Raw genomic sequence first — 22,133 nt, 5'->3', positions numbered from 1 at the left:
TAAACACACACGTCTCACCAATCTACGAACATCTTAAGCCTGAGGTACCTCTTTAATATCATGAGTTCAAAATTACTTTAAATAGTCAAAAATATTGCCAGTCTTCTCATACCTCTAAATACAATAATAATACATTTAAATACCATAAGTTACAAAACAGGAGAATGAAAAGCTTCTTATCCACTACTGTACAAAGGCATTCATTAACAATAGCATTAATATCAGGGTATTCCATCTGTCATTCGACCGTCAAAGTTAAACCAGAAAGAAAAAACATGTGTAACTTCCTTTACATGGGTCTTATTCCAGTGTATTAACCTGTGTAACTAACTACAATATTGGCATTAAATAATTATGCTGCGCTAGTATTAAATGCAAATCTCTTGATATATAATGTAGTTACAACAGTGTAATAACATAGTGCAAACAGGGCGCTCAATTGAAAGGTAGAATAAGCAGAATTTCATGTGAGGATATCGCTTTTTAGAAATGTTAAGATTTTAAAGAAATTTATTTTCAGATGCAGTTTTTTGGATTTTACCGGTACATGAGCTGCTTCAGAAGTGTATGTTTCAGGACAGAACGTTTAACACTATGTGTTTAAATTGTGTTGTTACGCATTTTAAATATATATTGAAGAGGTTTTCATTGTTCACCTACAGAATATATACTCTATAATAACTATGCAATACTTTTCCATTGGTTAATACACAACAATAAGCCACTGCAGGGCGTTACTGCATTTGAGTTATCCATCCATACATTTACAATGTCATGAGTAGAAAGTTACCTTATACAGTTCTATAATTATATCATCAGTGTTATATCCTGTGTAAAAAAAAAAAAAAAAAAGAATAGAAACTGAGTACAGTTCTATATTCACCCGTGAGGAGTGAAAATCTGTGGCCAGTTTCACTGAGGGTGGAGATTTACGAACACGTAGATGACACTCTGTGAGCCCTTCACTAAGCACTACTTCGACCAGACAGGGCTGCCACACAGGTTCGCGGTCAACAGTAGTTCACTTTCTGTCGGACAGGGGGGGGGGGGGGGATCAGCTGAGTTGCATCTGACCTATCTGCATGAGTCCACTGAGTAGAGTACCTGATAGAGTAATATAGAGGTGTTGTATAGAGCCTGTCTGGTATTGCTCAGTGTTTGTGTGTGTATGCGTGTGTGTGTGTGGGCCTTGATGTCCAAAAACAGGGTCTTTCTATCACAGCACAAATCACACACACATATTATATACAAACATGTGTCAACGCATATGTGCTTTGAAGGCACACGTTATGTCGAAGGTCAGGCCTTATTTGGGGACACACGCCACACTGAGTTTGGCAGGAAGACAGGTCAGGTGTCTGCGACGGTGGAAGCAGTCTGGATACAGGAATTCTCAAGTCAGGGCACATGCCCCCTTAAAATTTCTGTGTGGCATGAACAATGCCTCTGCAAGATTCAATAGTCATCTATCATGTCAGATTTTAAATAGGGTGTGGATATAAGCAGTCATTCTGGATAAGTAAACCAAACTTCATTTCCCAGCAGCCCTGTGCGCCCTGGCCTACAGGTAAGACTGACTGATTCATTGAGAGCCAGCTTTTCATTTTCTGTTGACACTCCGCTGGCAGCCCGTGCTCAAACATGGGACTCTGTTTCTCTGTTCAGCACTTCTCTGTACAGTAAGTCACTTTGGATCAAAGCATCTGCTAGTTGGAGGACAATATTTTGGGGGGATTTGGCAGCTTTGGCGCAGTTCTCTGAGTCTTAACAGCAATTATTTCCACATGACTTTCAACATTCCCCTTGGGGGGCAGTTTAGAGAGGAAGAAAAGGGGTGTGTGTGCGTGTGTGTGTGTGTGTGTGTGTGTGTGTGTGTGTGTGTGTGTGTGTGATGCTGTGATGCTGTGATGCTGCAAGTTGTGGTGCAGCTCCCCCGGTCAAACAGCAGATGGCACTGAGGCACAGATCTCAAGTTAACTCTTTGAGAGTGTGTGGGTGGTTTGGGGGGCAGTTGCAGTGTGCCACAACATGCACCTCCACCTCTGAAGAGATCAATTCAACCAAGGTTACGCCTACACCAGCCAATCAGAAGGCAAGATGAGGTAGTCCCTGCGTTGTCTTGAACTACAGATGTGACTGCGGTTGGTTGGAGCTCGATGCCGCCAAGGTAAGTTGGGGAGTTAGCTGCCCTTTTTGAAATAAATCAGAATTGGGGCAGTGTAGTGTCTCAGTTCTAATGTGCGTGGAGTGTAGGAGGAAGGTGGGGCATGGTGGGTTAAATCAAAGTGTGTGAGTTGCGGGTGTCAGTATGTAAATTATCATATGGCTCTGTCTGTGAAGATTAGGCAGCTCCGTCTCTAGCTGGCCTCCTCTATCAGCCGAGCCAAGGTGTCTCTGAGCTCCGTCAGCTCAAAGATCTTGCCGTCCAGCAGCTCCAGCAGCGTCCGCAGGCTCTTCCTGAAATTCTCCTGCTCCTCCTGGTTCTCCTCTAGCCGCTGCTCGGCCCCCGCCAGCTGCTCCTCCAGCACCCGACCGCGCAGCTCTGTCTCCTGGAGAAGGAGAGACAGCATTGTTGGCAGGTTTGTGTCGTTAGGAGGTAAATAATAAGTGTAGGATGTGCTGGTTGGGAAACAGTTACATGTTCAATGCATATTTGTATCGCTCACCTCAAGTTTCTGGGTTAGTGTGTCTTTCTGCTCCATCAGGTCGTTCATGTTTTCCAATTCCTCTTTTAATTTTTCCATTTCCTGGAGGACATAAAAAGCAGATTAAAAGGCTGTGTAGCATGAACATAGAGTGTTGTTGCATGAGCCAAAACATTACAAGCAGGGCACTTCCCCCAATCACACACACATGCAAACACACATCTTCTCTATCCCTTAGTGCATTCTCCAGTTCCTCTATGGTTTGGTTGAGTTCAGTCTTCTGGGATTTGATCGCTGGTGATTGGTTGCTCTGACACTCGAGCTCCGTCACCTAAAAGAACAAGATGGAGATTAAGATTTAGATCCACAGAGATAGCTGGACACAACAGAATCATGATCTCAACCCATCTTTTATTACCAGACTACCTCTTCTTTATTCTCCCTCATGCCAACAATCATCTGCCCTCTCTGTTTTTTATTCCCTCCTATTTGATATGAATTAATTAATCACACAAGCAAGCAGTTCTGTGCCCCATCCCTCACCCGTTTGTGTAGTCTCTCGGCCTCTTCCTGGTAGGCGGCCAGTTGTTGTTTCCACTGTTTGACGTTGGCTGTGGACTCCAGCAGAGCTGCAGTTAGCTTGGCATTGTTCCCCTTTAGGGCCTCCAGCTCAGCCTCCCAGTGTTTTGTCATGGCAGGGCTGCAGAACACAGAGAGGTTCATTACCGTCAGTTTACCAAAAGCAACATAAGATAATAAGTGTTCATGTTTTCATGCTATGGATGTAAGATATGGGATTCTGAAAGCTCATGATGTCTGCTTCTGCAAAACGGAAGTTGTGAATGTGAAGGTGTATTTTTCTACAACATATTACAACCATTATTGTTTGTAAAACATCCATCCATCAATCAATCGATTATGAGAATACAGGACTGTGGACACAGATATGTTTTAAGTCTCTTAGTGGTCCTGTTGGCTCTTTGTGGTCATTTTGCATCTATTTGTGGTCATCTTGAGTGTTTTTGTGTCTCTTTGATTCACATTTAGTAGGTTAAGCCTAGAGCCACACAACCACTCAAGCTCCTAGGCCTGTACTGCTGGGGACCATTCAAAAATCTATCCATCCTTCCATCCAGTTTTGCCCCAGCACTAAAAGCTAACAAAGGCTGCAGTGGGCACTCAAGTTGGAGGTCACCACTTCCTGGCCAGTAGCTGTGAAAGCAGCTGTCTGCCACATGAGTTGTAATCTGAGATTATATCGTCAGACTGGCTGGAGCCTAATCTGGTCCAGCTACTCACAGACGAGAAGATGAGATGAGAGATAAGGGAAAAAGTGATTGACTTGCATGATGGAGAGGCATGTGTGGGAGAAAGACGCTGGTGAAAGAAAATGTTTGCACATTGTCTGGGTAGTCGATAGTTCGGTAGAAGAAATGCTGTCGTGTAATATTAGATATATGTACAAACTCAACTTTCTGGAGGGAAAATGCTTCCGCTGTGCATCTCCCCTGTTAAATGTGAGCATTGCAGGCATTCAGTTAAGATTTTCACAATGCCCACTCGCTGTCTCTCACATAATGTCTGACTTGAGTGGGAGATTGTATGAGAGACCTAAACGTTGTTGAGTACCGACATCGAGTCGAGTACCTTTGAAAAGAAGCTCCTACTCCCACATACTTCACAGTAATTCTTCACAGCGGTGGAAACAGATACACAGAAAAACACAAAAGCAAGCTCGGCTTGCTCAAGAAATGTTGAGTGTCTGTGTATGACCCATAACAATGATGTTTTCAGTTTTGTTCCGCCCCCTCGCTGACACACACGCATACTCACACTGCAGCAGTACTCCATTATGCCATAACACCCACTCTAAAGTGTAAAAGAGAGAAAACCCAGGTCTAATTCACGCAGGACTCCCACGGTGCCTTCAGTTCTTACACAACAGCCACCCCCTCTGTGAGTGCAAGTGTGCCTGCGTGTGTGACGCATAGGAGGGAGACGACACTTCATCCTACACATGCACATATCAACTGACACACAACCACTCACACACACATATACACACATGGAGCGATGCTGTCACCAAGGCACACAGCCCCGCCAATGTATAAACCCCACACACCAGCTCGCAGAGCAGGAGAGCAGGCGAGACGTCAAGATGTGAAGATGGAGACAGACGGAGAAAGCAAGCGAGAGCGATGGAGGGAGAATCAGAGGAGAGAAAAGAGTGCAAGATGTTTTGACACTAGTGTTTGTCTTCATTAAAAGAGTCTGGCTGAAAGGTCTCAGGGGGGCACCTGAGCACAATTCTGGCTGAGGACAGCAGAGCAGAGCTGAAGGTGTGTGAGAAACACGGTGGGTAAGTTAGCTGCTACTGTGTCAATGAACTGCGGATTGTAAAGATGATGTGGTTATTTACTCAATGTGATTGCCTTATCATGAGGATTTTATTTGCTAATGATATTTTCTAATTGCTGATCATTATATAATTTTGTTATAATTGCACTTCTTGTCATGTAAGAGCCAACTGTGATGTCAAACTATAGAAACAATTATTTTCTTGCATCAGCTTGAGATTGTTAGGCAATTTTGCAATGTTTTTTAATACTATAATAAAAAAAATTTGAATCACAGACTCTAAAATTCTGTATCTGGTAGAGAAGATTGCATCTATGTTACAGATTCAATTGTATCTGTTTTGTGAGATTATTATTCTGCTACAACAGACATGACGAGACACAGCACAGGACCAGATTTTGTGTGGTGTCAGTTTACTTTTGTATTGTATTTATTTAGATTATTTAAACTGGTTTTAAATTAATTTATTAATTTTTCTAATTGAATTAACGATGTATTTTGCTGATTGTACACACTGCCAACAAGCCATGACTCTTGAATAAAACATCGACACTCTGTTTTTGGTTTTGCTACTTCCCAAAGTAAAGTATAACTCTCCTCCCAGGCTCAATAAAGATACAAAAACACAAAACATAAACTTGAATGCGTGTCCTGACCACTGTGCGTCGTCAGCTTGGTTCTTCCTCCTCACAGAGCTCTTCAAGGAGCAGGGAGCCAGAGCGGTTGCCATGGTAGCACTGGAAGGAACGGAGGCGCTCGTAGACATCGGCACCGTCTCCGTTCACACAAGCCTACCACAAGCCCACCGGCAGACGCCTACATCCGCGAACACCAGAAGACCATTCACATACAGCCGAGGCAGTCCCAACAAAAAGTCTTCCAATATTCAGAAAACCATTCAAAATGACTCCACTGCAGACCTGCCAAACACGCCTACATCCTGCGATATAAAAAAATAAACTTCTCACAGCCCTGCAAACGGCTGTATCTCCTCCTCCTCTCTCTTCCTCTCTCTTCCTCTGCCATGTGCACCCACACAAACCTGCCTAAACAGCCCCACTAAGCAGCAGAGTGGTGTATATATTATGAATATAAGTCATCATCTAATTCCAGACTCATAGCAAAGAGACAAACCAAGATCATAAAGTTCCGGTGCAAAAAGACAGCACCACTGTGTTAATATATGTGGGTCTGAACCCTCATGCCTAATATACAAGTTAACACGTTCAAAATACACTACAAACACTTTATTCTTTTCTTTTGACTATAAAATAAACTATGAGCGTACACGCGTTACACAAATTGACAGAAAATAAATTTTAACTGCAGCTTAAGGTTCATGAAATGCTGAAGGAGCTACAGTACAAGGTGATAGACATGTGAGATGATGCGTGTGTAAGATGTTAAATGGAAGAAGGATGAATCATCGAGAGAACAGAAAAAAAAGAGGGTTATGTGGTGAAATATTTGAATGGTCCTAGCATCTACCCTCTCTGCATATGCCTCTGAGAGAATGTGAGACCGAGGTTTGCTTGTTACGCCCATGCTTGCCATCGTGAATGCCGAGAGTCGACCCGGTCTCCCACGCATGCAGCATTAATAGACACATCAGCAGCAAGGCTGCAGCAGGCAGTGGGTGTCCTCTCTACATTCTGCTCTCACTGCACACTCAGATCTGTGTAGCCTTACCGAGTTCATGATGTAGCGGTAGGGATTTTCTAAGCGTTTGCACTTGAGCTTGTCACAGCTTTAGAGACTTCAACAAACTATTAAAAATAACTGTCGCAAAAGATCTCTACAATGATGTTTAAATATTTAAAAATGTTTTAAGCCTCCTCTCAGACGCCCACCGTTAAGCAAAAAAAGAATGATAATACATTAAGCGATTGATTGATATCTTTAATTAATAAGAATCGCAGCCAGAGAAATAATGAAATGAGATTACAGAGATTTTACAAGTGAAAAGACCTCCGTGTACAGTCGACGACAGGTGACAGTAGATAAAAGGAACATTTCCTTTCCTGAGAAAAAAACTCTTCACTCACTCAAATGATTCAAACTCATTACCCGTGCCCTCATGTTCAGTTTATTTGTTGTAGCGTGTGTGCAGTTGGTGGATGTTTAGGTATCAGTGACTCATGTGCAGACTTTATACAATACACCTCTCTCTCTCTGTCGTTCTCTCTTTCCAGCTTCTGACACACACGCACACACACACACTCTGTGTGTCCATCTGTCTTGCTCTTTCTCTGCCTCCCACTACCCACAGTATGTTATATAAGTCTTACATAAACGCTTCATCAACACCTTTTTGGTGAACCACACAGCCACACCTCTTCAGAAAGCCATTATACAAATCAAAACAATTTACATGTCACTTTGACCTTATTATCTTACACAATCTACTGTATATGAACCAGTATTGACAATCAAAAAGCAATATGAATTATCCATTTCAATATTCAGTCAACTGACAGGACACAAAAACAGCAGGAACGTATACAATGTAACAGCGGTGCTGCATGCATAGAAGTGACACCGTCACATATTCCTTAATGCATCAAACAGTCAAAAGATTTTAATTTGCATTTAAAAAGATATTATTGCATTGCAGTCGGCAAACATATAAATAGTATAATAAATAAATGTGAGATTTTACTTTTACCAAGCATGCTCAGATTGGACAAAATATTAACTTGAATAATTCCTCTTTCCCGAGAAACACTTAAAGTAACGTCTTTTGCTGGTCCATGTGAAGTGACAGCGTGTGATTAGGAATGATATAATTCATTGCACCAATATTCCTCCTGACTGGAGCGATGGTGTGCTGTTTAACCTCGTTTGTTAGCAGTTAGTAAACAAGCAGTGCACCAAGTTTTGTAAAGAAGACCCTCCCTGTTGCTGGCCTGCATTCAGGCTCTTATTTTGGGAGAAAGATTGTGCCTGAACATTTTTTGTTTTGCGTAGATGTCGCAGTAGTCAGGACTTGTAATGACATCCCTATCAGAAAGAGCAGACCCGACAAGTCTTATACTGCTCCCTAGAGAGGAAAAACACGAGAGAGCAGCCGTGAATAGTAGGAGTTCACTACCATGCTGACGTGCAACATAAATTGGTGCATGCAGACGAAAAGAAAGACGAAGAGGGGTGAATACTTCTGTGCCTCAGACAGAAAAACAGAGAAAAGAATTATAATAATGAATGTATTTTAGTGTTCTTTGTGTGTAATCTATGTGAAATATGAGAGTATATGGTCAGACTGATACACCTGTACTGTGGTAAACATGACAACACGGGACAGTGAACACATCACCATGCGGGATGTACCTGTGTGCAAAGGCCAGTGCGTTCTGAGATGGCTCTGGACGGGTGTCTGAGTTGGGAGTTGTGTCACAGATGTCATCCGTGCCGTTGATGTTTTCCATGGGCGGAGTCACAGGGGTCAGTGGTGACGAGAGCTCACCTCCCGGAGACTCCTACATGTGAAACAAAGTTGTTCAGCTGTTACTGCCAGTTAGACGTCAAAAAAAAAAAAATCAATAAAACATTATTTTATTATTTTTCAAATTGTGAGTCGTGATCAAGGCACGAAACTAGGAATACATGTTTCTGACTTAATCAGTCCCGATACCGATACCAATACCTGGGCTTTTGGATGCAGGCCGATACTAAGTACCGATCCGATACCAGTGTTTAATTAATAAGCTGTGTGTAAGTGACTGGGATCATTATTTTATGGTAAGGCAACATCAGGCTCAACATTGCTTTCCTAACTTTGTAAATCAAGATGCAACAAATAAATATATAGATATAAATGTACTTAATTGTTATTTATTAAAATATTTGTATCCAACATTAGATCTGCCAATTGTCACCGATACCCGATTCAGCTATTTGATTGAGTTTCGGACCGATATCCAATATCAGTATCTGTGTATCTCTACACGAAACAATTGTGTTTTAAAAGCCCCAAAAATGTCTTGTCAAATTTAGACATTTGTGACATTTCCATATAAATAAATAGCTGTATGATACTCTCTAATGTCAATAATATTAACTAGTAATGATTAAACCTTGTGAGGTCAGAAGAAGTTCTTAATGGTGTCTGTCTGCACCAGAGACACAGCCTCAAGCTTACCGGTTTAACATTACCAAAAACAGAAACAGTGATTTAAATAGAGAAGAACTTGATAGTATTAAGCACTAGGACCACCACTTCAGGGCAGAAACTAACAACTATTCTCATAACTAATTAACCCGTCAATTATTTTTTACGATTAATCGATTCATTTTTACACGATAACATTTAAAGCCCAGAGCTCAAGATCACGTGTTTAACTGTCTAGTTTTGTTAGCCCAACAGTTCAAAACTTAGAAAATAGAGAAAAACAGCAACTCGTATTTGAGAAGCAGAAACCAGTGGAATTTTGTATCAAATTATCAAAATGGTTTTCATTTGATTTTCTATAAATTTACTAATTGTTGAACTAACAAATAATTTCACACAATTTATAGAAAAGTATTCATAATTAATTACTACAATACAATTAACTTATATGTTACATTATGAAATGCGTAATAATTAACCTGAGCGATGTGTATGTATTTTAGGGGGGTTGAGGTCTCTCACACTCTTGCTCTTGTGTTAAAATTGTAAGCGACTTAGTGAACAGTTGCACATGCCTAGGCCGTTAAATAGCTTATAGCACTGGGAAATTGCAGAATTACAGATTAATGCCTATCTTTATATCCCATACAACCACAGAATTATACGAGAGACAAATCATTTAGCTGCTGCTCGCACATAAAACAAAGCTATTAAGACTCGGGGCTTGAGCACGATACAGTAGCACAATGGCACTGCCTGTATGTCTCTAATGGACAAGAAGGAAGGGGGAGATAAGAGAAATAATATAGCGTAACAGTCTGCACTCCACATTGATTAGTATACCATTTAATAACTGTTCTGCACGTCCACTGGTGTCTGGCCTATTGGGACCAGCATATAGCATTTAGCTCTGTGTTTTCTCATCTTGTTTTGGTGGAACAATTCCTCTCTCATATTTTCTAATTTCTAGTTTCTGTTTCTAGTATTAAGAGGGGAGAAAAGAGAGGATCTGGAGGTTAGAAAGAAAGCCAGCAGGCAGGTGGGTGAAACCGTGACTTTCAGTAGTGAAATAGAGCAGACAGCTCGAGTAGAGCACTGCAGGCTTATAGCAGGAAGGCTGCAGCCTTTACGGTAACAGCAATCCCTCCAGTTTCACCACCAGTGGCCAGCGCACATGCAGTCTTCAACCCCTGATGAGAGCGAAGCTGTCCATTTGGCTTCATTAAAAACATCCTCCCATGGGAAGCACAAGGTATTGTGGCATTTCATGGGGGCCGCAGCATTAATAGTACAAGTAATAGACCGTAGTACAGCGGGGGGGTTGCTCCCCTAGCCTCCATAACGAACAGAAGAGGACACAAAGCCCGTTAACAGCCTTTAGATTACAGAAGAGATTTCTCTGGGGATTCTCCTCTGAAACAAGCTAATTTTCTCGCAGATGCAGTTACACATGCCCTAAAACACTCAGTTGCTATCCCACACAAACAAGTACCTAACATACAGGCTAATTATGCTCCCCAATTTATAGAGAGTCCACAGACAGCTTTGTCTTTTTCTTATAATGTACAGGGTGGATACATACAGAGAAAATGTACCATAATATTTTAGGACTATTATTCTTAACCTCAGTGTCAGGACCTCCCAGGAGTTCATGCAGCAGTGAAAGGTAACTTATATTACACAGTACATTTACACAAGTACTGCATGTAAGTACAATTTGAGATACTTTATAAATTTCAGAAGATAACGTTGTGCTTTTTACTCAGCTACGTTTATTCAACAGATATATTTATAGGTTATTGTTTGGCTTTAGAGTTTTTTCTTTAAACATTTGATTAACTTCTTAAATACAATACGCTTTAAAATATTCGTGACTTTTAACCTTTTTGGCTGATGTCTGGTTGGGACCCCTTTTCACATTTCACGTCTATGAGTTGTTTTGCAGTATTTCCCCTCTAAACTTAAAAGATGATTTTATTTAAATAACTTTTCTTTTGATACTTTTGTGCTGTAACTTAAGTATTATTTCGAATAAAGGACTTGTTCTTGTAGTGGAGTATTTTCACATTAATGTGTTGGTCCTTACTAAAGTAAAGGATCTGAATACTCTTCCACCATTAGCATGATCTTTTTCACATGTTCTCCTTAAAAATTTTTGGATCTATTTCGTATTTCATGAATTTGCCTCTACGCCTCCTCTGAAAATGGATCAAACTAAACAACAGCAAAGGGAAAAAATATTCTTTGGTTGACCTGTTCACCAGCTGTTAATTATACACACCATGCCTGTGACAGGAGGAGGTTAGTAGGCTGACAAAAAGGTTAGGAATTGGGGGGAGGGGGTTAAGATGGTGTGTACTGAACGTACCTGAGAAGGGGACGTGGCCATGTCCATCTTTTCTTGACTCTTCTCTTTAGCGAGCCGTGCTGCTTCTTTATACTCTGCAAACTTCTCTGCAAACTGGACACAGAGGACAGCCATAAGTATAAACTGTAATTCATACAATACTGTGGTTTAATCTGTGTAGTAAAGCCCTATGTGCATGGACAAACACACACAGAGATCAGTGTGTAATAGGTCAGATGTGAAGGATAGGGTAAATCTGCTGCCAATAGCGACACAGTTGAACTTAGAAAAGGTGGCCCTTACCCATAATGCCTCAGCAGAAACATGAGCTAACTAGGTCACCGTTAGTAACTTCTATATCATAGACATATACACACACAAGCGCGCACACACACACACACACACACACACACAGAACAAAGTAGCCATTGTGGTTTCCTGGTTGAGTTGTTGTCTTTAATCAGAAGTTGTTGGGGGCTGAAGTTGATCTCTGGGGTTATTTTAGTCAAGGGCCAAGATACATCCAGCGATCCTGAAGCAGTAAGGTGAGCTCAGCTGAGGGGCTTTGAGCAAATATAAACGTCCTGGCACATTTCCCCAATGTCCCTTTAGGGTGTGGTTCATCACCGACACGACTCCCACAGTGTTACAGAGTAATTTAGTATATCCAGTACTGCAGAGGGCTGAGTGGCGAGGAAATCAAATTGACAACACTGAAGCCGGTCTTGTGTCTGCTATTAGTGGAGTTCCAATAAGTAACTCAATATCTTTTCACTTCAGTGCAATATAATATTTCTGGTCCAGTGATCTAAATGCAGTAGTTTTCAGTGTAAGTGCTCCAGGAGTGTTTGGCACTGCAGTTATCTGAGAGGTGAATCTGATTATTTCAAATTCAGACCACATAAAATACTTTTAACTGGCTGTTAAAACTGCACATTGATGTACATCAGACATAGTTCCTCTCAACATGAGACTCTGTGAATCAATCAAACCAAACATGCTATACATTTGAAGACATTTTTTAATATATATCTTGTAAATAATACATATCTTAATCTAAATGAGACTTTGTAAAGAAATAAATATGGTAACATATAAAAGGTACACTGTAAGCATACATCATCGTCACAAATCAGAGAGAACAAAACCATTGAAATAAAAAAAGAGTAATTTTAAAAAATGTCTTCAAATGTCTCAAATGTATGTCGCATGTTTGGTTTGACTGATTCACAGTGTTGAGAGGAACTATATCTGAGGTGTATCTTAACAATTAGACCATTTATGTGGTCTAAAGTTGAAAAAAAAAATATTGCATGTTAACACATTCATACAATAGGAAAATAACTTTACTACTTTATTTACCTGGAACTGTGACACCTTAAAGTCACATAATTAGATACTCCATCAATTGCGTAATCCATGAATTTAGTTTTGCAGTTTCATAAATGTTGGGGCCTTGGGAGAAACGCATCTTTAAAAAGGAATGGTCCGAATCAAAGCAGCAAAAACTGAGATACCCTGACTTTTGCTCACTAACTGGAGTAATGCCCGAAAAACCAAGCCGCAACTTAGATGACTCTGGTGACGTCATCAGGTTTTCACAGGTCACATGACAAATAAACTAAACCAAACCAATGTAAAATTGGTGGAGTTCCCTTTTAAACTCCTAGGCACCCACCACGAGGTCCATCTTTGGGCTGCCAAACTATTTCCAGAATTTCTTAAACTTAGGTGTATAAAGAGGGAGATGATTGGGAAAGGGAAGTTTAAGATGTTACTGTAACAATAGCTGAGGCCTGACAATATTATTAATGTCCAGTATATGATATGAATCAGGAAATGTCTTTGATTTCAGGACATCACAGTTTACACTATTGAGTTTGATGGTTGAGTGTGTGTGTGTGTTCTTCTGACAGTGGGAATGGTGTAAGCCTACCCGATTCACGATAGAGCTTAATCATACTGCAGAGGAGAGAAATCACCACCTACTCTCACTCTCTCTCACACACACACACACACACACCTTTCATAAACACACACAGAAAAAAGCCTCATTAGGGCTAACTGCCAAGCAGATTCTACACCTTGAAAGAAGCTATAGCAACTAGAATAAAAAGTTGAAATACCATCCTCTCTCTGGGACTGAGGGAGAAAAAGAAAAGAGAAGCCTCCCTGTGATTAATGTGTGGTTGGTTTGTGTTTGAGTGTGTTTGCGCGTGTGTGTGTGTGTGTGTGTGGGTTGGATGGGGGTGGTACCTTGGCTAGATGATGCTCAGTGGAGAATCCCAGGCCGTAGACAGTGTTCGCTCGACTGTCCGCCCACTGGCCAAACTTCTGTGAGGTCTTTGTGAACGTCATGTTGGGACTGATGGTGCTGTTGATTATTGCCTGCAGGACATAGGGAACCCACTTAATACATATTAAATCAACTTAATTTCTGCAGTTTAATGTGTGTAAGGTCTATGTGTGAGTACTAGAGAGAGAGAGGATCAAATGAAGAGCCAAGGACAATTTTAGCCCCAAGTATGTGCTTTTTGTATGACTGAATAAAGATTACTCACACCACAAATCAGGACTACAGATGAAAATATCAATGAATCATTATATATTTGACAATACACAATTGACATATTGCATCTCTACTTAATCAATCTGTAAATGTTGGTATTAGTGCCTTGATCATGTGTCTTTCAGACTCCAAGTATTGTAGTGCCAAAACACTTAGCCAATTAGTCAATTGATAGAGAATGTATCATCAACAATTTCAGTAATCAAGTTATCATTTAAGATGTTTATCAAGCTTCTCAAATGTGAAGTGCGTGTGGTTGAACAAATTTATATTGTGTGTGAATGGTCTGTGCTGGGAGATTACATAATTTATCAATTAGTCAAAAAATTATAATTGATCATAGTTGCAGTCCTATACTTCATCAGAACAAATAGTGCCGTTTCTGTGTGCGCGTGTGTGTGTGTGTGTGTGTGTGTGTGTGCATGCATGAGAGACAGGGGAAGCCTGAGAGAACAGTATATAGCTTCCGGTCTGCAGCAGTGCAGCTCACAACCACCAACACAATAAAATCCATGCATGGATAGTTAACAGAGGGCAGCTGAGTTTGACTTTAAAGCCTTCAGCCGTGGATTCAGTGATCCATGGTTAGTTAGACAAGACCTACACCAACATGAGCATGTACATATACACACACACTCACACACACAGAGTGATGGCAGAGAGGCACAGTGGCAGAGACATCTGAAAGTTGGTGAACGCTGAAATATTGAGAGCTTGAAGTTCAACTGTAAGTCTGGCAATATTTTACATTTTCCTTATCAACAAAACCCATGAAAAGGCCAAAACCGACAATGTATTGATCCTACCAACAAGTATTGTATGTGTATCCAATGTATAATTTAATCCTCTGTGCCATTTACCTGTATTGTTGTCCAAAAACTATTACAGACACATCAGTGAGCCACACTGTTGCACTGGCTGTCACATTGCTTTGAAAGGATAAACCTGGACTCTCCAAGTTCATCTAAAGGCCCATTATGGACATTCTCGTTTACTTTGAGTCAATCCCACATACAGCACACCATTCCGCTGCCATAAATACTTAATAACTGCACTATTTACTCCTGTTTGAGAAACACATTTTATGAAATGATTGAAGCTTTTCACTGGTTTCTAAAGATGAATATCTTTAGTGGGAACCAATGGGCTTGGGCGTAGTGCAACAGACAGGATTGTGGAAGTCAGAAAGTATTGAGAGATGTAATAACACATTTGTTTGTGCCTTCAATAGATTTGTTGAAAATAAGACTTATTTCTTTCAATTTACAAGAGCTCAAATATAAGGCTATCTCTAGATCTTATATAATCCAACCTCCCTTAAATAACACTAATGGAGAACAAATTAATGTCTGATTAATTAGCAGTGTTATGCAATGCTTGGCTTTCTGGTTGGAATCAATACATAACGATGAGTTTGGGAAGGGTAGCAGTCTGTGAGTGTGTGTGTTACACAATAGTTGAATTTAGTGATCAACTATCTACTCCCATCGGTCCATCTCGATCCCCTACCTTCACACTTTTCTGTATTTGCCGCTCTTGTTATTTCCTCGACCACACATTCTTCTCACTCTGTCATCTGTTTCTCTCATTTAACTTCACCCCTCCTCTCTCCATAACTGGTGAGGACTGGTCCGTGCCTATAAATCACACCATGCCCAGCAGAAATATCCCTCTCGGTTCTCTAATAAGAATATCCTGAGACAGAAAGTGTGGACTCTGAAGTGCAGAGAGACACACAGACATGCGCACACAAACGCAGTAGTTGCATGCCTACGCACAATGAAACATGAGCTGTCAGTCTCGGGACAGGTTTCAATGGTGATCTCTTATGTGTTAGCACATTGGATTCCAGCGCAGTGCTTATTAACATCATTAACACTCACTACATCACAGTGCCACTAAAATCTCCCAGAGCGCTGTTTGACATCTTAATAAAACCACGTCAGTTGGCAGAAATTAAAAATAACAATGGATGCAGTATGGGAGACATAATAAAATCTGTGTTTTGCGTGCGACAAAAGTTTGTACGGTGTACAGTAACAATCAGAATCAACCGCTCACCTTTGTGCCATCCAGGCTGATGATGCGGTAGACATTGCGCGTACTGTCGTAGAAGTAGGAGACAGTGACGGCATGCTTGCTGGTGGGCAGCCAGTTCTTCTTGGTGTTGGGGTCAATCTGGAAGACGTGGGCCCTCGTGCTGTAGATGGGCTGCTCCCTGAAGGGGACGAAGAAGAAGTGGTGAACCTCCTTGTGCCGCAACACCAACGTCTCACCAAACCCAGCGCCAGCACTGCAACTCCTATTGTCCACGGGGGAGTCAGATCGCCCTGGCAACCGAATTACCAACTCACCATCCTCCATAGTTACACGAAAGAGAGGCTGTCAAAGGACGACTACATGTACTCATTGTCTTGTACTGTATACATGGATAACAAGCCAACTGAGCCGTCAAACTACAGCAGAGTTCCCGCATACACGTTAAGTCTAAAGTTCCTCTCTGACATCACCGCCGCTTGTAAATCAATACACTACACGCATGCAGCTTTTCAACAGAAACTCTCTCTGTCTTTCAATCTTTGTAAGCCAGCGCCGTCTCTCCATGCTCCGATATGGCAATGCCTGCAGCACAGAGCGAGGGTCACACAGGGGAGCACAGAAGGGAAAGGAGAGGGTTTAAGGCTAAATATAGACAGTAGGCTACAGTTAACTACCAAAGACCCACCCCACAGAGCTGCAGTTTCCACACAGACAAACATAATGCATGTGGATATACAAACATGCACACAATATGGCACAGAATCATAAATCAGTATTTACGTGTAAATGTGGATTTGTGTGTCTGTAGCTCAGATCAGTAGATGATCAAAACTCCATGATGGGCTCAGTTTAAGATGACTTAATTCCTTATTGACCCCTATATGACACTCAACCCAGAGTTAGGATTCATCACTATTAATGTTGGAGATTATAATATTTTATGATATTATATATAGTCATCTTTGTTTTTTAACCATTCATTCGTCTGTCACTCATGCTCCACCTTCACCCTTTGTCTATTTATCCCTCACTCCTCACTTAGCTCTCACCATGCCCTCATATATTCTAGCATTGTTGGGGCTTCTTGGGTAATATCTACAGTCAGTACACACACACACACACTCAAAGTGCAGGGTGCAGAGGGAGATATTCTGGGCTGGCAGTGCTGGCAGAGCAGGAGATAGAGAAGTGCTTACACTGCACTGAGGGGGTGATGGGGGACATCAAAGGCTTGCTGTATAAATGAATATTAAAATTCAGCAGCAGCACCCCTCCTGTGTGTGATTAGCCAAGACTGGGAAAGAAAGAAAAACATGGAGACAGGGGGAGAGAGAGAGAGGGAAGTTAGACAGGAAGAGAAAGAGAATGATGGGGAATGTGGAGAGTATAGGAAGTCAGAGTGAATCTGGGATGATTAATGCCGCTTTACAAAGCTGCTCGTGGAGTGCTGTGCACGAATTATCATAATCATCGACAGCAGTGTAAGTGGTGGAACTGTGAGTCATTTCAACTCACACCAGCACGGCCTGTCCGTATGATCCGTGCAATAGCCGCTTGGCAACTGTCATCGTTTTTCATTGCATAATTCCATGGAGCTGTGGCAAACTTCTTGTTGCTCGATGGTGTTTGTACCAAACGACACCCACCAGTTGTAAAAAATACTAACTCCTACAATTGTACTTTTAAAAGACACCACAATAAATAATGGAATGTGATTTCACAGTAAATTCTGCTTTCTTAAAAAATATATCCAACAATAATTCTTATGCTGATTTTCCTTCCTCAAAAACGGCCATCGCCATAACATGAAAGGCATCACTCTCCTCACACATGCTTCCCACTATACAGTGACTCTGGTGTGAGCCAATAGCCAGAGTTATCGGTTAGGGGATTGCATAGAGGTCAATTCAGAACGCGTTGATCCTCTTGCACTCCAGCGTCGAACTCCGGCAGTAGCATGTAGGCTGCATGGCAGCTACACAGAGGTAGCAACAGGGACACAACAAAAGTATGAAAGCCTTAGAAGGCTGTCTATCTCCCATCAGTGCATGACAGAAGTGCATACACGAGTGTGGATGTGAAAACAAAAGCTGCACACCCCAATATAGGAGGGGGGGGGGGGGACATGATCAGAGGAATCACAGGATGAGGAGACAGGAGAATAGAGAGGAAAACTAAGCGGGTAAGCCAGGGGGTAATTTCAGTGGGCGAATGAGTGGTAGGACTACAGGAGAAAGTGTGGAGGAGGAAGAAAAAACACAGAGGAGAAAGAGGAGGAGGTGTTTTAGAATGCAGTGTACGGTGTGACACAAGGGCAGGTGATAGAACATGAATGTTAAAACAGAGAGAGGCGGCCGGCAGGAGGGATGAGAAGAACGTAGAGGAGGTGATGTATAGAAGAGGATGGAGCTCTGAGAAGAAGATGAAGGGAGTGGAAAGCTCTGAACTGCTACACAGCATGGTATAAACAATTATGTGAACTATGGTTGCTCAAATCCGAACTTTCAGAAACCCAATAAGAGTTTTTTAAGGAAAAAGCATATTAGTGCCTATGAGTAAGTAGTGTGCTCTTGCTGACATCTGTAGGATGATGAGGATGATGATGATGAGAATTTGGCAGACATTTTTTTTCTTGGGAAAAAAAGAAGTCCCATGAAAACTGTTGAGTGATGTTAGTGGATTTTGTGGACCACGATATAAATAAAAAATGGTGTTGTGGATGTAAATATGCAACAAAAGCTTCCTGCATGGCTAGATACCACCGTTTGTTTTTTACATTAAAATATAGGTATTAGTCGGTGAACAACACTGTACCAATGCCTACAGGGCATTTCACAATAAAACGAACACACACACACACACACACACACACACACACACACACCTGCAGTTCCAGGAGTTGCAACAGGTGTGTCCTTTAGCGCCTCTTGTGCTTCAGGGGTTTAATGCACAGATGTGAACACTCAGTCTTTGAGTCACAGTGTGTAACCAAACAGCTTACACAAGCATGTGCACATCATTTCATACCACAAAAGGCATTTTCTTTTCTACTTCAGTGTGTCCCCCTTTAACCATACAGCTGGCACTCTTTCTGTAAACACTGACAGTGAAACAGAAGCATATTCAAACGGTCCTTCTCAGGATTTCTCACTTTCCCTTGCCACCTCCACCCAGCCTCTCTCCTGAAGTTTTCTTTGCTTCCAGAGTTCATTAATTCAACAGGGTAGAGCATGAATGCAAGTAGATCTTATTTAATGTAGTGAGCGGGCAGTAATGAGAGCTCTGTGTTGTTCCATCTAGTGGGAGTGGCTTCGATGACCTAAGATGTGCCCGTGAACACACAAACCCACACACGCACACAAGCCAAGACAAAGACAGGGAGCAGGGAGATAAACTGAGTCCATCTGTTCATTAATTGTATTAGCCCAAGGAAGTGAGAGTGCACCAGAGACTTTTGACAGGCATCTCCAGTTCTCACTCAACACTAATGTTCTTCTCTTTGCCATCACCATTAGAGACACGTGAACGGAAGTCTGTCCGAAATCTGTCTGTGCCATTACTGCGAGACAGGCAGCTAGACAACAGATATGTGCGCTTTCATCTCATCTGCACATATTCAGACTTCAATACACACACTGTATGCAATATAGTGCTTTGAATCACACAATGTATTTCACTGCGAATTATTTGAGTCATTGAGTCGCTTGCATAACAGTAACTTAGTCACCAGTATGGCAGAGCCCAGTGGAGAGCTGAAGCTGAGTGGGAGACTGCTGAATGATGTGCTGCCCACACTGTAGGAGGGCAGAGTGGGGGCCTGGGAAGCCTCCAGTGTATTGTAAATAGTTAATGCAGGAGTTTTGTGGCTGATGCCTTGAAATGGTACCATGCCTGTGCCATATTGTTAACCTCCTGCTGTGCAATTAATCACAATGAACTGCAGGAGACAGCCGTTAATGAACGACAGGCTTGGTTGGGGGAAATGGACCGCTGAGCTTGGGGTTAGGGGAAATGCAAATGAGCAGTGCTGTACACCGAGCAGATATTTTACTGATGGGTGCCTGTTGTTGAGGAGGTGTAAGGTAGCGGTCACTGTGCTGCCATAGAGACAGGAAGCCGCTTTCTGTCACTGGAGCCTTGTGAAGCATTGTAGCTACTGACATTTCACTGCTTCTGACATTATACTGTTCCCAAATCTTATAGAACAGGACCCAGAACAGGATAGTACATCAGACCACAGAACTCTGACAGTATTTGAGAAGAATTGCTGTTTTTATACATCTTTCAGAATTACATAACTGTCTTTAATGTAGGAGGGGAGAAAACAGCAGAACAGAGAGACCAAGGAAAACAGCATTTTCTAATTCACTCTCTCATTGTTCTAGTGTAACTAGATAATTCAAGTCTTGCTTCATTTAGGTGAGAATACTCAAAATCCCATATTCTTCCACTTTGGGAAACATTGCCGATTAGCTCCCTATTTTGATCCTTAAAGTTTGACGATTTGGTCACTTATGCACCAGCATTTGTGAGCCAGCATGTTGGGCCTAAAGTGTGTTTCTATTTTACCAAATGGAGCATATTCAGAGGAGAAAGAGGAACATGTTCATTTAATGTCTTAAAATGTGTTGGTTTAGTGAGCAACACATCAAGACCGTCAGAAGATCACCACTCAACCACACAGACAGCCGACCTGAGATATCCACCGTCAAGTTCATTAGACGTCATATAATACAGATACATTTTTACGCATACGCCCGGGTCACTGTGATATGCGTGGTGTGGTTTCCATGGGAGAGAAGTTCATAACCTGTGAAGCAGCCGCAGCCGATATAAATACAGAAAGAAATGAAATGGACCCCTTTGTATAATAAGCACACTTACCCCATTGTTATGGTTGACATGGATGCGATTACTGATCCTTTTCACTGGCAAAAAAAAACGTATCTCGCAGGTTGGCTGCTGCGTATGAAGGTCTTCTCTCTACACGACCGTCTTCAATGTTTCACCGTTGGTGCGTCTGCAGGAATTTGATGACAACTGGTCCATTACCCTTCCACTGTCACCGCATGAAATCACACATATGTCGTTCTGCACATGGCACTGAAATCAGAATTGGTCTCTTCCTTCGGCGTTGAGCGTTTGGTGATGGAGCAGCAGTAGCGCGGAGGGAGATCCAGCGCGGAGTCCAATGGAGATCCGACAGGCGTCCTGCTGTTGTGTAAAAACTACAGATCCTCGCTGGAAGGGTGGAGAAGCCCTGATGCCTTTACTGGGAAAGACAACCCTCATTTAGCCACTTGATAACGCACAGAATCATACTGTCCACGCGCGTCTCTCTCTCTCTCCCTCCCTCCCTCTCTATCTCTCATTACCATAGGCTCACAGTCTACACCCCCACTCTCTCGCCCAGACTACAGCTATTTCACAGCTTTACCTCTGCATTTCTATAATAAAGCCGATTTCTGATGTCGTTAGGACTAAACCAACTTGTGCTTATGCAACATCATTCATGCCTTTTCTGCTAATGCACGTGACAAATGTCTGCTCTCCTTATCAAAGTTGGTGTGTGAAGTCGTTTGCATTGATTAGAATATCCTGTTTCTACGCTGTAGCTGTATGTGTGCTTTATTGATCTCAGCCTATCCACAGACCCATACGCGTACCCCGCCCCCCAAACCGCTCCACATCTGGCTGATGCATCGCTTCCCTCCTACTCAGATCACTGTCAGTATTGAACTGCCTACGTCACGACACCGTCCTCCGCAGTGACGTCACTTTGTGCTCAAGGGACTGATGCCATTTGATGCTTTATAAGAAGTTTATTGGTAAGTGGCCTACTCACCAAATACTAAAAGAGTCCAAAGCTGCAATAGCCTATTTGTAAGTTCCCTCCCTAAGATTTCTAAATCTACATAGATCTAATGTAATGTAATCAGGATTTTGGCTTAAAATGACTGAATTATGCACCCTAAAGAGATATAGGACACATTATAATATTGTACACTTGTTATTTCTTAACATCTTATTCCTTCATAATCTCTTATCCGGGTCTATGAGCTGTTC

At 41.8% G+C, this 22,133-nt stretch overlaps 1 protein-coding gene across 3 annotated transcripts; it reads right to left on the bottom strand.

Moving 5' to 3' along the window:
• Positions 1-27: 27 nt before the first annotated feature.
• homer1b (homer scaffold protein 1b) lies at positions 28-21,505 on the bottom strand. 3 transcript variants are annotated; one of them, XM_031849002.1, is made up of 9 exons: positions 20,952-21,505; positions 16,089-16,245; positions 13,715-13,846; positions 11,480-11,572; positions 8,331-8,479; positions 3,189-3,345; positions 2,866-2,976; positions 2,667-2,747; positions 28-2,549 (listed from the first exon to the last, which is right to left on the bottom strand). In XM_031849002.1, the coding sequence occupies exons 1-9, from the start codon at positions 20,969-20,971 to the stop codon at positions 2,358-2,360; spliced, it is 1,092 nt and encodes a 363-aa protein (XP_031704862.1). In that variant the 5' UTR covers positions 20,972-21,505; the 3' UTR covers positions 28-2,357. The 3 variants fall into 3 exon arrangements, with proteins under 3 accessions (XP_031704862.1, XP_031704861.1, XP_031704863.1); XM_031849001.1 differs by lacking the exon at positions 20,952-21,505 and having other exon boundaries at positions 16,089-20,942; XM_031849003.1 differs by lacking the exons at positions 28-2,549; positions 2,667-2,747; positions 2,866-2,976; positions 3,189-3,345 and adding an exon at positions 6,212-8,043 and having other exon boundaries at positions 20,952-21,503.
• Between the last annotated feature and the right edge of the window lie 628 nt (positions 21,506-22,133).

Source organism: Anarrhichthys ocellatus, unplaced genomic scaffold (assembly GCF_004355925.1).
Source record: "Anarrhichthys ocellatus isolate YVR2014 unplaced genomic scaffold, GSC_Weel_1.0 scaffold9, whole genome shotgun sequence".
In the NCBI taxonomy this organism is placed as follows: Eukaryota; Metazoa; Chordata; class Actinopteri; order Perciformes; family Anarhichadidae; genus Anarrhichthys; species Anarrhichthys ocellatus.
The sequence above is the reverse complement of the archived record's forward strand: the minus strand, read 5'-3'. Positions and strand labels throughout refer to the sequence as shown.